Source organism: Centruroides vittatus, unplaced genomic scaffold (genome assembly GCF_030686945.1).
Source record: "Centruroides vittatus isolate TY-2023 unplaced genomic scaffold, ASM3068694v2 contig_341, whole genome shotgun sequence".
NCBI classification, from domain to species: Eukaryota; Metazoa; Arthropoda; class Arachnida; order Scorpiones; family Buthidae; genus Centruroides; species Centruroides vittatus.
The window spans coordinates 1,377,410-1,392,296 of record NW_027122166.1 but is presented as its reverse complement, the minus strand read 5'-3'; the positions used below and the strand labels follow the sequence as shown (position 1 = coordinate 1,392,296).

Genomic DNA, 14,887 nt, shown 5'->3' with positions numbered 1-14,887 from the left:
ATTTTTCACAGTCATAAAATATAATAAAACTTTGCACTTTTGACTTCATAAAAACAATAATGAATCTCAATACTTCAACGTCATGGTCAGCCATGAATTGACAGAAAGCACTGTTCTAGCTAAACTTACCTTTTGCACCTTATTAATAATTATTATGCGGACATTTAAGTTAAAATTTTGTATTTAATTTAATATTTATTAAAATAACTTTATTAATTAAATAAATAACTAAGTCGGCAATTACATAATAGCTTGTACAGGATTAAAATTAATTACTCATATTCATAATTTATAACCTGCAATAACATTCAATAATACTTCCAAAATTAGCGTCTCATTAATCCAGGTAATAATTAGTTCAATTTTATTTATCTAATTTAGCTTATATTAAGAATTATTACTCTTAATCTCTCCTTTAGAAATATGATTAGCGTGTTTCAAATTCCTCAGCAGATTTTATTGATTTTATTGTTCAGGAAAGAGGGGTCAAGTTACTGGATAGTGACAAACATGACTGAATAGATTTCAATTCTAAATTTATTTTCATTTAATAGAATGGATATAAATAAATTTAGAATTGAAATATGCTAAATTTTTATGGTAGACAGATCTGCGAAGAGGGGGCCCGTTATACCCCAGGCTCTTTCTTCACCTTAGCGAGCCTCTCTTGCCAGTTTTTTTTTTTTTTTTAACAAACGAAATATGTAAAATGTTTCTTTATTAAATAAAGGCGATCTTAAATATTTTATTTTTTGTAGTAAAAATAAAACTAATTTTTGGGGGTAAAAAACACTTCGGGCCCTAAGTTTTCTCCCGGACCGTGGAAAATTTCCTAGCTATCCCTCTTTTTCGAGGACCCTGGTAATGGAGGATAATCTTGTAGGTCTATATGAATGATTGATGGTTAGCCATCAAAATATTAAATGTTTAGTAATCACAAAATAGAAATTTAGCAATGATTTTGAAGTAATAATTACAGCAGTAATTGCTGTTTACAACAATTAACAATTACATAGAAAGAAAAATGTAACAACTTTCTTTCAAAGATAGGACGTATCAAGGATATAATTATTTCGAAAGAAAATAATAAACTGTATCCTTGATATGTCCTTTTTTTCTAATGTTAAATTTAAATCTTTAGAAAATACTTTTTATATATCTATAAATAATATTTAAATAGTACAATCATTATTAAATAATTATTTACATGATTTTATATCCCAATAAAAATTAGAGGTTGTCTATGAATATTCAAAGTGCCCTATTTTCCCCTTCAATTTTATAAATATTTTTGGATTAAATAATTAATAGCTATAAAAACGTTTTATCGTGTATATAAAAGTATTTTGCATATAAAAGAAGGAAGTGAACTAAGTCTTTGTACCGGAAATCTAGTGAATTGTCACTGGTTATGAGTAATGAATATAAATAATAAATTTAAGAAGGAAAACTAGGAAAGTAATTGAATATATGCATTACTCATATTAAGTGCTATTTGACTTAATTTCCGTTATCAAAGATTTGTCTGAAGTCATTGTTTTAGTATGCATAATATATGCGTATTTTATGAAGAATTGTCCAATACTCGCCTGATTTAATTTTTTAATACTTTTATTGAAATTCTTTTGTGCATTGTCAAGCTTATTGAGAATGATTTGATAACTATTATGGCTTATTTTTTGATAAAACATTGTTTCCTCTGAAGAATCTCTATGAAATCACATGTGGTATGAACACATAGCCCAGTTTTAGCCATAGGCAATTAGAATTTTACTTCATAATCTGTAAAAGACATTTCTATATAAAAGTAAATATAATAACAATAATATTTAAATTTATTTTTAATAATTTTAATGAGAATTATAATTGAAGGATCAAATAATAAACATGATATAAATCACATGTAATACAAATGAGGATAAGATAAAAATATTACACATTTATATCTAACTTATTAGAGATGTATGAAATGAAAATAAACATTAAAATTTTTAATACTAATTTAGTGTTAAATATAATAATTTTTAATAATACTTAGAAAATAATATTAATTATATATTACAACAGTACAGTCGGTGCTCAGCAGAAAATAATACGAAAAACAAAACAAGCACCTGATCATTCGCTGAGAGATATTTATTCTTAACACAAACGTTTTCAATCCAATCAATGGATCATCATCAGGCGAAATTCGAACATTACAAAATTAGAACAACAATGTTGTTCTATTTTTGTAATGTTCGAATTTCGCCCTGAATGATGAATAATAAACATTAAAATTTTTAATACTAATTTAGTGTTAAATATAATAATTTTTAATAATACTTAGAAAATAATATTAATTATATATTTTTATATTACAGTAAAATCGGTGTAAGCGGGAATCGCAATACCGAGTACATTATCCGGTTTGGAAGGTTTTCGTTTTGAACAGCTCTTTTTTAACAGAGAAAATCCCTCCGTTCCGAAGAATTTTTTTCCGTTTTGGACAGGTTTTACTGCATATAAAAAATTCGAAGAATAACCTACAGTTTTGTTATTTGTTTATTTTAGTGAAGAAAAATGATGTTAAAATTGTTATTATTATAATCATTACATTTTAACACCTAATTTCTTCACTAAATAAACAAATAACTAACCTTTAGATTATTCTTCGAATTATTTATTTATTTATTTATTAAACCTGATTCAATCAGTGATAATTCTGTGAAACATATTCTGATTGCAAGATGCTTCACAGAATAAAATGTTCAAATAAATTTGTTATTGTGATTTAAATAAATGAATGTATAAACATAAAAGTCATTTTTTAATAAACACTAACTATAACAGTATAAATATTTGATGTTATGTACCAAAGAAAGAATTAACAAAGTTTTTAATAAGACAATGATATCATTATTTCAGATTTGTTGGGAAACATTCAGAAAAATTTACACAATGGAAACCGTAATAAGCTTATAAATTTTTCCATACGGCAAACTCTACAAATTATACATCGTACATTATTAATCACTGACGTGGATGAGGGGGTACTGTAGTGTCCAAAAGAATAATTTAATAAAAAAAACTTAAAACTTTATTTTCTTTTTAATCAATATTAATTTAACTATAATACTCATATAAACTTATTGCTGTTTTAATATAGTTCTCGTTCTAAAAACGTTTTATGTTCTTATATTTTATTAACGAAATAACTTTTTATACCCCCTATCAGACTTAATTCTTGGCTACACCACTGATATTAATCGTTGGCAAATTTTAAGTTAAAAGTCTTAAGTTCAGGAATTTAATACTTAGAGTCGACGATATAATGAGATTATGAATAACATGACCTCGATCGTAGGACCAATTGATCGAAGGTATTAATACTTTTATTATATGCTTTTATTTATCTCGTTTTGTTTCGTATCTTCAAATCTTACAACTCAAATTTCATCCACTTCCAATTAAGTCAGGAGGCCAAACTTTTGAAGACATATCTAAGGCCTATTATAACATATTAGACATAATATGTCTATATTAACATATAGACATATTAAAATGCATTATCAATGATAATGCATTTTTAATTACTCGTACATTTTCTGAATTATCAAAACTATTTATTGACTGTATTTATGGGTTACAGCTACATTTGAAATACCGTATATTTCCACAGATAAGACGACCTTCAGATAAGACGAGGTATAAATTTTCGTCAAAGTTTTATAGTTTTAGCATATATAAGACGACCCCCAAACTATCAACGGCCTATGAATTTAGTTTATTTCAGCGATCATCATCTGGATAATAATACTGTATAGCGTATACGGAATTATGTCCTATTCGTAATTTTTCGAATGAACAAATTTTATTTTCTTGCATCTGGCAGCACTGCCTTGCGATTGTTGCGAACATTCGCACTGATTCGGGCATTCGGGTAATGACCTTGACTATTCACAAAAACGTCCTATGGACTATTCTATTTTGTAAACATACCCTACTCTCTACTAGTAAATAATTACGGTTTGTCCGTTTTATTATAATGGTTTTAATTTATATAAATTTCAATCTAATTTTTCTTTGTATCTGTCCTAGAAGACGACCCCGGATTTTGGGGGCATTTTTTTATGATTCAACTATCATCTTATCTGCGGAACTATACGGTAATTACTGTTTTCGTAATTAACCGATTCAGCGTCTTCCAATTCGTTTATTACGTTGTCATTCGTGTCTGCTTCGAAGTTGTTTCAAGAATCAAGATCTTGACTCCCATTTTCAAGTTCAAATTCACGGTGAATTATTCACCGTCTCTTTTGGAAAGAGATGATGAGTTTGAATCAGTTTTTTTCTTAACTTATCCTTCGGATGATAAGCTCTCGACTAATGAACTCGATCGCAACTTTTCCACGCTCAATAATACTCCTTATCTACACTTTAAACTACATTAACATATACAGTTCATTACTTCAACATGGTTCTCATGCAATTCAACCCAGGGTTTAATCCAGGAACATTTTATATCATATTAACAATTCAAGTTTTCTTCAAGTAATATGCAATTGCGCATATATTATAATTAATATCCCTGTATTATATTAATATACAATTTAAAAAAACAAATGTTTTAAAAAATTACGTTGAAAAATGTTTTATAAATTTATGTGCAATAAAAGTTAATAGGTTAGGCACGCCCAAAGGAAAGCTCTTCTGGATTCTATTTCCTGAAAAAAAAAAATCCTTATCAAAGTGAGAAAAACGAAAATGAATCATCAATGAATGACTATTCGGAAATGTATTTCGACTAATACAAATTAAATTTATGCAATTTTAGAATATATTGATCTTGTATATTCTAGAAAATTTTTTGAATACCCCCCAAAAAAGGCGATTTAGAATGTGTTTCTAACGAAAAACTTCTCAACTTGAAATATGATATAATTTCAACGTTCCTTTTTTTTATAGAAATGTAATATGAATATTTGTTAGTCTGTGTGATAATTTAATGGCAGCTTATTTACTAACATTGTAAGTGTTGAAGATTCAATTATTTTTTGAGGCTATCTAACATTTATCAAAATATTTTGTTGAAATTTAAGGCAAAAATTTTAGAAATCAATGAAATTTTCACACGTTTTGTAATTAAATCTAAAGAATTTATGTTTTGATTTTCTGAAATTTTAATGCAACTTAACACATTTTTGGTATTATTGAGTATTACGAAGTATTAAAAGATAAAATAAGAAATATTCTACATGTCCTACAAAGTATATTAAATTTAAATAAAATAAATTTGGATATTTAATTATAACTTACAAATAACGCTGAAAGGATTCATATAATTATAGTATGTACTGTATGCGGTAAGATTTATCTATAAAAAATTCATCTAAATTCTATTATTTCGTATTAATAAATACACATTAAAAATTTTCCAATCTTAATATATGTCAGATTAAATATAATTTTACATAATGAAAAACTCTGATAAAGTAGTAATGGTACAACAAGAAAAAATTAGTTGAGTTACCACTATTACAAAAACGTTGAAAAACACTGATATAAAGCCTATACAAGCTAAGATTTTCCGGAAATGAGGAGAATGACGTTGAGATAAAGTAAATGAAGTAAACGAGGAGAATGACGTAGATGAAAATAAGGAAACAGAATGAATAGTTCTCCAAGATTTTACGTCACTATATTCATAACTTATCTAATAAATATTAGTAATAATTAATCCTAGCAAAACATTTAATCAAATTCATTATTAATTACAGATGTATATACAAACGCTTTCGAATAAATAAAATCTAAGAAGTCTAGTCTCAAAAATTACATTTTCTACTTTCCCGGGTGTTATATATAACAGAGGGAAAATACGGGATTAAGTCAAAAATGACTCTTCCCAGATTTTTACATATTTGAAGTTAGGGGACCTTGAAACGTCGAAAAATGCAAAAAAAAAAAAAAAAAAAAAAAAAATTGGGGATTTTATGTAAGTATAGATGTTAGTGTGTGTATGTGGGAGGTGCGATTTCGTTCGCCCACTTCGAAGCTTAATAACTCTTGTGTCTTTTGTCGAAAACTTCTGAAATTTTGCAGGTAGGTTTGTTCATTAGGAGGATTGGTGTTATTGAATTGGTGTTATTGAATATTGGTGGTTAAAGATCGAAAAAGCGGGAAGATAGAGAGGATCATGTGTCGTATCTCGAGACTTAAAGATTCTATTTATTATTAGCATTTACACTTTTTTTTTTTTTTTTTTTTTTTATAAAACTCGTCTCTATCCTCAAAATTAAGGATTTTGCCATTTCATAATAATAATATAAAGAATTTTTAAAATAAAATATTATAACAGATGGCATCACTACAATTTTAAAATTTTGCCGGGAAAGTTAAGCAACTCATTGCTGGATTGTTTAGATTTAATTGTTGATTTTCATAAGTTCTCAGGGTAAAATTTATATTTTTATTACGATATACGTATCTTCAATAATCGAATAAATTATTTTAAACGCAATATTTTAATAACATAACAAACTGTAATTGTCATTAAAGTTCATTCCCCTCCATCAATACTAAAGAAGCTGAAGTGACTTCATTTCCGGGCCATTTAATTGCAGTTAACACGATGGGTAAAGCTAAAGCAAGTGTTGAAAGTAATGACAAATATGGAGAGAAATTCACATAAAAGAATGATTGATAGATAACTGAAATCAAGGTTAGTTTTATTGTTAAAAAGATGTTGCAATATTCTGAAATTCCGGTAAATCGATAATTGTACAGCTTCTAATGATTCGTTGCATCTAACGGTGAAATTGGAACAATTTGCAACTGGTTTTAAGTGATAAATTCCAAGTATTTTCGTGACAGTAGACACTAAATTCTCTAGGAGTGGGAAAATAAAATGACTAAGCTCGCACCTTTAAAAAAAAGTAATTCCGAGAAGAAACTACTGAAATTAGTTGCAAATATCAACTTCCATTGATTAAAATAAACACTGTTATATGTTTAAAATTTCAGTTTTAAATAAATAATGTTTTTTAATTTCAGAAATAGAAAATTAACTAGAGGAGGTGTTCTTTCGCTGTTACTTTTATTTGTTTAGATGCATTACAAATTTGAATTACCTGTATAGAGTTTCCATATGCCCTTTATTTTAGCCTAACTATCTTTGCCCTTTATTGAAAGTTATATATCAACAGTGCCGTAACTAGGCAAGTGGAACAGGTGCATCCGCACAGGGCCCACTTGGAAGGGGGGCCCAAAATGCATGTATTTTGTTTTATTATTTTCCCAAATCTAATTAATTAAGGGGCCTAAATGCAAATTCTTGCACAGGACACAGGAATGGCTAGTTGCGGCACTGTATATCAATCTATATCCTAACAGAAAGCTATTTGCCTATTTGCCATAAGATTTACCATTAAATATTTTAAATTCTAAATTGAAGTAAAATTTGCAAATGTTTATAGTTAATATGAAAACTGTAATTTTTAAAATCAAAATCTAAATATATATATATATATATACTATATAAACAGAATGTTAAATTATTAACTAAAATATCATTCAATTTTATTTTCGGAGTGACAGAGACGGAGTGAAGTGAAACTTAGAGAATGGTGACATTAATCATTTTTCTGTGTCCTTTAATCAAGTTGTAGAAATGTGACAAAATTGTACGTAAAGGTGAAAAAAATATGAGAAAAACGTAATTAAATTTACACGATTCAATTTTAAATAACGTATAATTATTTAACATTAAATGTTTTAAATTAAATTGTTTTTGTTGTACATAAGGCCGGCCTGACGTCGATTTTTTGGGCCCCAGACTGAGACATCGCATTTTCAAATTTATAAGAAAATTTGATTTAAAAAAATTCCTTTTTTGCAAATATTTTGGAGCCCCACCAATAAATTTTTCTCAAGGCTCGCAAAACCTTCAGCCTATCCTGAAACTACATAAAAATCTAATGATAAATGTGAAGTAAAAAATTCCGTGATTGATCAAAATCGATATTTGTTATAACAAATACAAAAATGTCGAAAAATTATATTGCGTGACAATGAATAAGGGGGATTTTTAAAAATTTGTAATAGTACTTTCCTACATAAATAATTAAATACAGGTATAAATATAGTGTACTGTATGTGTAAAAAATATATTCTATGATTATTTATCTCACGCTAATCAAAAGAATACGAAGAATTTTCGATGAATTTTTGATTTATAGTATTTGCATAACATTAACTCCGTGCTATTTAATCTCATTAGCTCTTTCAATTTCCTCGAAATTTCGTGGACAGACAGATGTTTTGCGGATGGCAAACAGACAGACAAAATCAACAAAAAGCTTATTTTTAAAAAATAAAAATATAATTTTAAATTTTTATAAAAATATTTCAAATTTAAAAATATTATTTTGAAAAGATTAATTATAATATACTGTTTGATCAAAAGTCCATTCACAGTAAAGACTAAATTGCTGTCTTATTCAAACACTTAATTGCTTACAACTTCTTGTTCAATACAAAAATTAAAACACTGAAACACTTGTTAAATTTTCTGGTAGAACATAGTTAACTGATTTTTAGGACATCCTGTATGTAATTTTATTACGAGTAATTAAAATTAAGTGATTTAATCATGAGAACTAAAATTTCTGGTATTAGAACAATTTTATAGATGCAATATATTGATAGAAATTATAATAAAAACAACCAGACAACATGAAAATTTCGAGAAAATTCAGATTAAATCTTTTTTATCTGGTATTCTAAAGCAGATTGCCTTAAAACTTACATATTAATATTCTAAAATAAATTTTAATTACATTATTTATCATGAGAAATTCCAGACTGTTAAAACAACATATCAATTACTTTTATTCTTGTTTTTGTGCAATTTTAAGCTTGTTCACATTAGCATAAAATTAATCTATAAAATTATTCAGTTAGCTTTTTTTTATTTTTATTTTTTATAAAGTTCAGTAGAACTCCTAGAAGTTCAGAAAACATTCATTTACAAAGATTCTTCTAAAATTAGAATAATTAGAAAACCCGCAACTGTTAAAAACAACAGTTACAAGCTAATTTACGGGTAATAGCATCTGTTATTAACGTACATCATTTTGTAATCCTGGAGTTCAATAAATGTCAAAACAACTCTAAACATTTTTTATTTATCGCTGTATGAACAGGACTATTTTATAATTAAAACACTAAATTTATGTTTTCTATAATCCTTATTTTTTATTTTTATTAAATAGTCTTTTTTATTAAATAATCTATGCAAATATTGTTTAATTCAATTATCCGAAAATTATACTTTACTATGAAATTTGTAGGTCAAGGTCGGCACGCAGGGGTTTTGGAGATTTACTTTCCCTCCATTTGCCAATTCAAGCAGAAACATATTAGTGTGTTAATAAAACAGTATTGTATATACTGTAACATTTATTTTTTTTTACCCGTTCAGTTCGTATTGTGTACACTGTACGGTATATATATCTAAAAATTAATGAACTACGTTATGAAAAAATAATGTTTTTTAAAACACACTTAAAGATCCTACGCACGGCCTTATTGTAAGTGTATAATTATCTTTAAAAAGTCCATAAAATTTTATATATGCTGTTAAAAGATTATAATGCCTAACTCGTAATCAGTTATCATTGAACAGAACGTCATAACAATTGTTTCGGTTATATTTTCTATGTTAATAAAGCCCTTCTGTAAAGTAAATGTGTGTTTCCCGAAGTCCCATTAAACAAATTCAAGCAATTTTAATTATATAAATCATATAACCAGAACCACGAAAACTTGTATGAAGCCTGGGGTAGAGCGGGCCCCTTTTTCCATATGTTTTGAACAAAGGAACCATGTAGAATGTTTCTTTATTAATAGAATAAAGTTTTAAAGATTTTATTATTTATTAATAAAAATAATACTAATTTAAAAGAAATAGGAACCACGACAGCCCCTATGGTTTACCAAAACCTGAGGAAAAATCCCTATCTATCCCTTCCGACGGTCTTGCGTATTACCGTATATACTGTATCTTATATTAAACCCTAAATTTTTAATAAAAACTAAGAAAAACATTTGAAAAAACCAATAGAAAATATTAAAATCTATTAATTAAAATCCATTTCCTTGAAGGAAAGAAAAGTAGGTTATTTAGATGGATGCACAAGACAGTAATTACATCTATTATTAAAATTAAGTTTAATAAGCAGTTTATGTCCTGCTTAATATGCAGATTATCATTTGACCGAATTAAATTTCATTTTTATAAGTTTATAAATTAATTTTAATGTGTATATATGATGTTTAGTAAATTATATCATTTAACTCGTATATTATAGCCTAAGGTTAGTAAACAATACGAAATTTGCTGTGAGATATTATTTCGAAAGTAAAAATTTTTCGACACCTGTGTTAATTCATCTAGACATTGACAGATTAATACTAAGAAAACTTATCTAGTTACTCATGTTGTTGTATGTAGAAAACCGTACTCTTCACGTCACACATTATGCTGTGACGTAAGTGACTGTGACGTTGCTTATCAGAGTCCTAATATGATCATAATATACAATCTTCTTTGATGTCATCTTGATATTTAATACGTACTCGTGCAAAGAATTTTCTTAAGAATATTGCAGCTACTGGTTTTAACAGTACAGAAAAAAATAATATCGGTATGCTGGATATAAAATATTCAAACAGAATTTCTGATGTGCAATCTACGAATGTCTCTAGAGTGATGGCGTGGTGAATATTTTATCTACATGAATAATTCATATTAATATCACTAGATGGAGCTTATTGTTTTATTACTTTAATGATAACATTATATTTATATAGTGTGATATTGGTAGTTGTAGCGCTTTAAAGTGTTGTAGTATATTTTATAAGTTAAATTTATGAAGCCAGATGTGGAATATCGAATGTTGTATACAGACATGTGTACGAACATTGCCTCTAAACAACCTGTTGAATCTGATATGGCAGTTTATCTCAGTTTACAAGAGGAATATATGAATACAGTAATGCAATTAAGAATCAGATTTACGAACTAGACAAAGCGTAAATCAAGATATGTGAAACGATTATATGAAAAAGGAGTTTTAATTATGCGTGTCTACAGGGAGAGAAACGTAAGAAGCACTTACTTTAATCATTTGCAGCCGTATTTATTAGATGGAGAAAATTGCTTGATAGGGAAAAAATACATTAATCTGCCATATCCATAATTAATTAGTCCGGGGATTGCACCCAATAATCACTGATTGAATGGATAAAGAGTAAATCTGAAAAAAGATTTTATTGACTTATTCTATATGTACGTTTCTTGATTAGGTTGTAACTTTGCTCGTTAACTCACCTGCCACTTTGAAATTCGGCATCCTGCTTGGTTTAAAGTATAGATTTGCAAAACAGTACTTAGCATTTACATCGGCTTCGTTTAATTGACGAAAGTTTCTAGCTGTTAAAAAAAAGAAAAAAATCTTAAATTTAAATCGACACCTGTTTGAATAGAATTTTATCTTTAATCTTTCTGCATTCCTTTAATAAAAAAGACTAAGGAATACCGCGAATGTTTTCTGTAACCTCCTCGCAACTTAAAAAGAAAGTTGAGATGTAGTAAAAGTAGTCCCGGTCAAAAACCGGAGTATAAAAGTACTCAGGTTTCGTGATTGCTATTAAAGTCGAGGATGTATAGCTAACCAGTGGTATGCCGTATCTCGCAATCGTTAAACTTGCATCCAAGCATCAGAGATATTGAAGTGGTAGCTGCATTAGTTTGCTATTCGTCCGCCAGGTTGAGTAAGTAGTGAAGTGCAGGCGAGACGGGAGGCCAGACAAGTTTTAGTAGAAAGTGCTTGTTGGTGCGCGAGTGTGTGGAGAGGTATGGCGGTCTTAGGAAGGGTGACTGAATGTCTGGCTGTGATGACTATATGGCTTTCTGCCCAGGTGTGCACATTTAACTTAGAACCAAGGCTACCTGTGATAAAACAAGGAGACAGAGGATCCTATTTCGGATATTCAGTTGCAGAACATCAAATATTAGAACCCGCAACTAATGAAGTTTCGGAACAAGTGTAAGTGATTCGTGTTTACCTTAGAGGTTCGTAACTTTAAGCCGAAAATTTTAAGGATATTCAGAAAATTTTTCTTATATACAGTATGTGTAAACTTATTTTTAGCTTATGAAATAGTTTTAAAATAATAATATGCTAGCGAATATTAATATATAATCGAGCAATGGTATGCATCACTAATGGCAGAAAAAGTTAACAGATTTAATAGGAAGAGACAAAAATGAATCTGAAATAATTCTTAGTAGAACTGGTTTGAGAAGAATACTTTGTGGGGGTTAATTTCTGTGGGCGTGCCTCACCCTAAGGCTTTACTAGGGATGTCATCTAGGGATATAGTTTGACCCACACACACTAGTGGGAAGAGGAAAATTGGTCAACTTGGTGAAATCATCAATTTTATTGAATATAAGGTCATGTGCCAATGATGTTTATACCTATATTTGGACGTGCCAATTGCTTGGTTACGTCGGTTAGAGGTTTTTCTTTTTTGACCCACATAACCGATTATGTAATTTTTGAAGTAGGTATATAATCAAACGAGACTTTAAACTAAGTGGAATGAGCCATTTTTTAATGCGGGGGTTTGCGTAAATTATTTCATTTATGAATTATCGGTGAATAATATATTAGGTGTTGGTGAAACTGAAGTGAATAATATAGAGTAAACTAGCATCGGTAATAAAATTTTTGTAGCATAGTATTTTGTAAAAGATGAAAAACCGATATGTCAGTCGAATGTATCTTTATACAAATCTCTGACTGAAGATCGATTGCATTTTCTCTAAAGAAAGAAATTCTTGAAAACAGTCAGACATTTCTATTTCTAGACGTAAAAAAATAAAAAAATGAAAGTTGGTGAAGTGTCGGAAAAAGGATTAGAGACCACCCACGTGAGCAAAAGATTGGAAATCTCTACTTGGTAGTTTATCGACTTTTGCCTTTATTGAATTTTAAGGACGTTGACATGAAGAGATGTCATTTTTAGAATTATACGTTTTCACTACATTATAGGATATATATATATATATATATATTTATATATGAGAGTATATCTGTGTTTGTGGATATACGTATATATATATATATATTAATAGGAAATATATATACATATTTTTTTATAAACTTCGACCTTCTATTGTAGGCTACTGGCTGTAGTCCAGGAATTTCCTTTTCGTGCAGCCTGTCCCCCCTTTGTGCATTGTGCTATCAACCTTGTCCAGGGATTTCTCTGCTTACTGCTCACTCTACCTGTAACAGGTGTGAAGGACCGAGCTTTATTCCTGTGTAAACGCTTGATTTCTGGCATATTATGTCACGTGATTTCTTTTATCTGATAAGGTAGAAGTTTACGATGTACTTTGGCCATTTTTTTAAAGTAGGAGCGTAAACAACTTCTGCATAATGATTTTTAGTTGGGAGGGAAGAATCGTTCTTTGTATAAACCCGACTAGCATTATCCATAGAATACACTCCATCGACTTACATAAGAGACAGATATCCAACTGAGAGTGTACCGAATGTATAAGGACGTTCAAATGATGTCCGGCTACATGTGAGTCATCTGATCAGTAGAAGTTAGACAATGGGCTCTGTTTCTCCGAGTTTCTAGTTAAATTATCCTATTCTTCCGCTAGAAGAATTCACTTTTAGGTCAAAATGTATACACAGGAATGAACGGATGGTGTTGTAATACTACCGAAAAGTATCTTAAGAATCCCTTTTCTCACTTGAAAAGTGACCGCTGCAACGTGATCTAATGTCATGTGACTACAGTGGAAAAGGTTGGTTTATGCCAATTATGCGAGAGCAAGAAGATAATCAGTTTTAATATTGAAGAAAATATGCCAAGAATTTATATGAGAGCCACGTGATTAATTTCAAACCTATATTTTACGTTTTATTATAAATTAATAATCGCCAACTAATAATATAAAGTCTATTTAAATGGAGCAGTTTTAAGCAAGTTTAATATATATATCCTCTAAGAGGTCTTTAAAGCTGGTAGAAATAAATTTAATTAAAAATTATAATTTCGAGTAATAACACCACCTTAAATTTTTAAATAATTATAATAATCATTATTTAACATCACCTGTATTTTTATTATTGTCACATGATCGAATTTCAAAGCATAAAAGACTGGTTAAGGTTTGCGTCACGGATAATTATATATTTGTCACGTGGTTTTAAATTTGAAAAAAGTTGGACGATTGCGATTGGCTGGCATCTTTCACGTTCATAAACAGAAGCAGACGATCATTTAAAATTCGCGCGATAATACAAATTATCTTCTTAAAATGTAGATAAAATTCGAATATTTTACTCGATTTGAAGTTTAAAAATCTTTAAGAGCTAAATATTATTTATATTTAATATAGAAAAACTAAATTTAACATTCGGTTTATCACGTGATAGTCAATCGATCACGTGATATTACTGTAGCAGACGAACTTTCGTTAAGTTCGATTTTGTCGAATTCACGAATGTAAAAAGCACAAAATCGAATTAAATATTGCAACTTATACTTAAAAAAATCTAGAAAATATCAGTAAAATACTTGCATGTAGGCTGATGTTTTCATTTTTCGATCGCGAATGATTTAGGAAGAAAGCAGATAGGAGACGCGTTTTTAAAAATGTCATTTGACGTCATTCTTGCGTCATCGATGTGAATTTTTACCAATTAGAGATCAGGTTACACTGGAGTGAAAAAATAATTTTTTTTCTTAATACAGTTATGTAAATTTTCAAAAATCCCAGTATGTTCTCGAAAAGTAATTAAAATACAATACCGTA

The 14,887-nt window shown here is 28.7% G+C and overlaps 1 protein-coding gene and 1 long non-coding RNA gene across 3 annotated transcripts in view; one reads left to right on the top strand and one right to left on the bottom strand.

Moving 5' to 3' along the window:
* Nucleotides 1-1,593: 1,593 nt before the first annotated feature.
* Nucleotides 1,594-14,825, bottom strand: LOC136974101 (uncharacterized). The gene is made up of 4 exons (XR_010880595.1): nucleotides 14,650-14,825; nucleotides 11,375-11,472; nucleotides 11,163-11,300; nucleotides 1,594-1,797 (listed from the first exon to the last, which is right to left on the bottom strand). It is a non-coding gene; the product is annotated as an uncharacterized lncRNA (long non-coding RNA).
* LOC136974090 (integrin alpha-PS1-like) overlaps nucleotides 11,717-14,887 on the top strand; it is a 50,537-nt gene continuing 47,366 nt past the window's right edge. For both annotated transcript variants that reach the window (XM_067268886.1, XM_067268885.1), the window contains exon 1: nucleotides 11,717-12,092. In XM_067268886.1, the coding sequence (XP_067124987.1) occupies nucleotides 11,902-12,092 (191 nt within the window). In that variant the 5' untranslated portion in view covers nucleotides 11,717-11,901. The remainder of the gene's footprint in view (nucleotides 12,093-14,887) is intronic.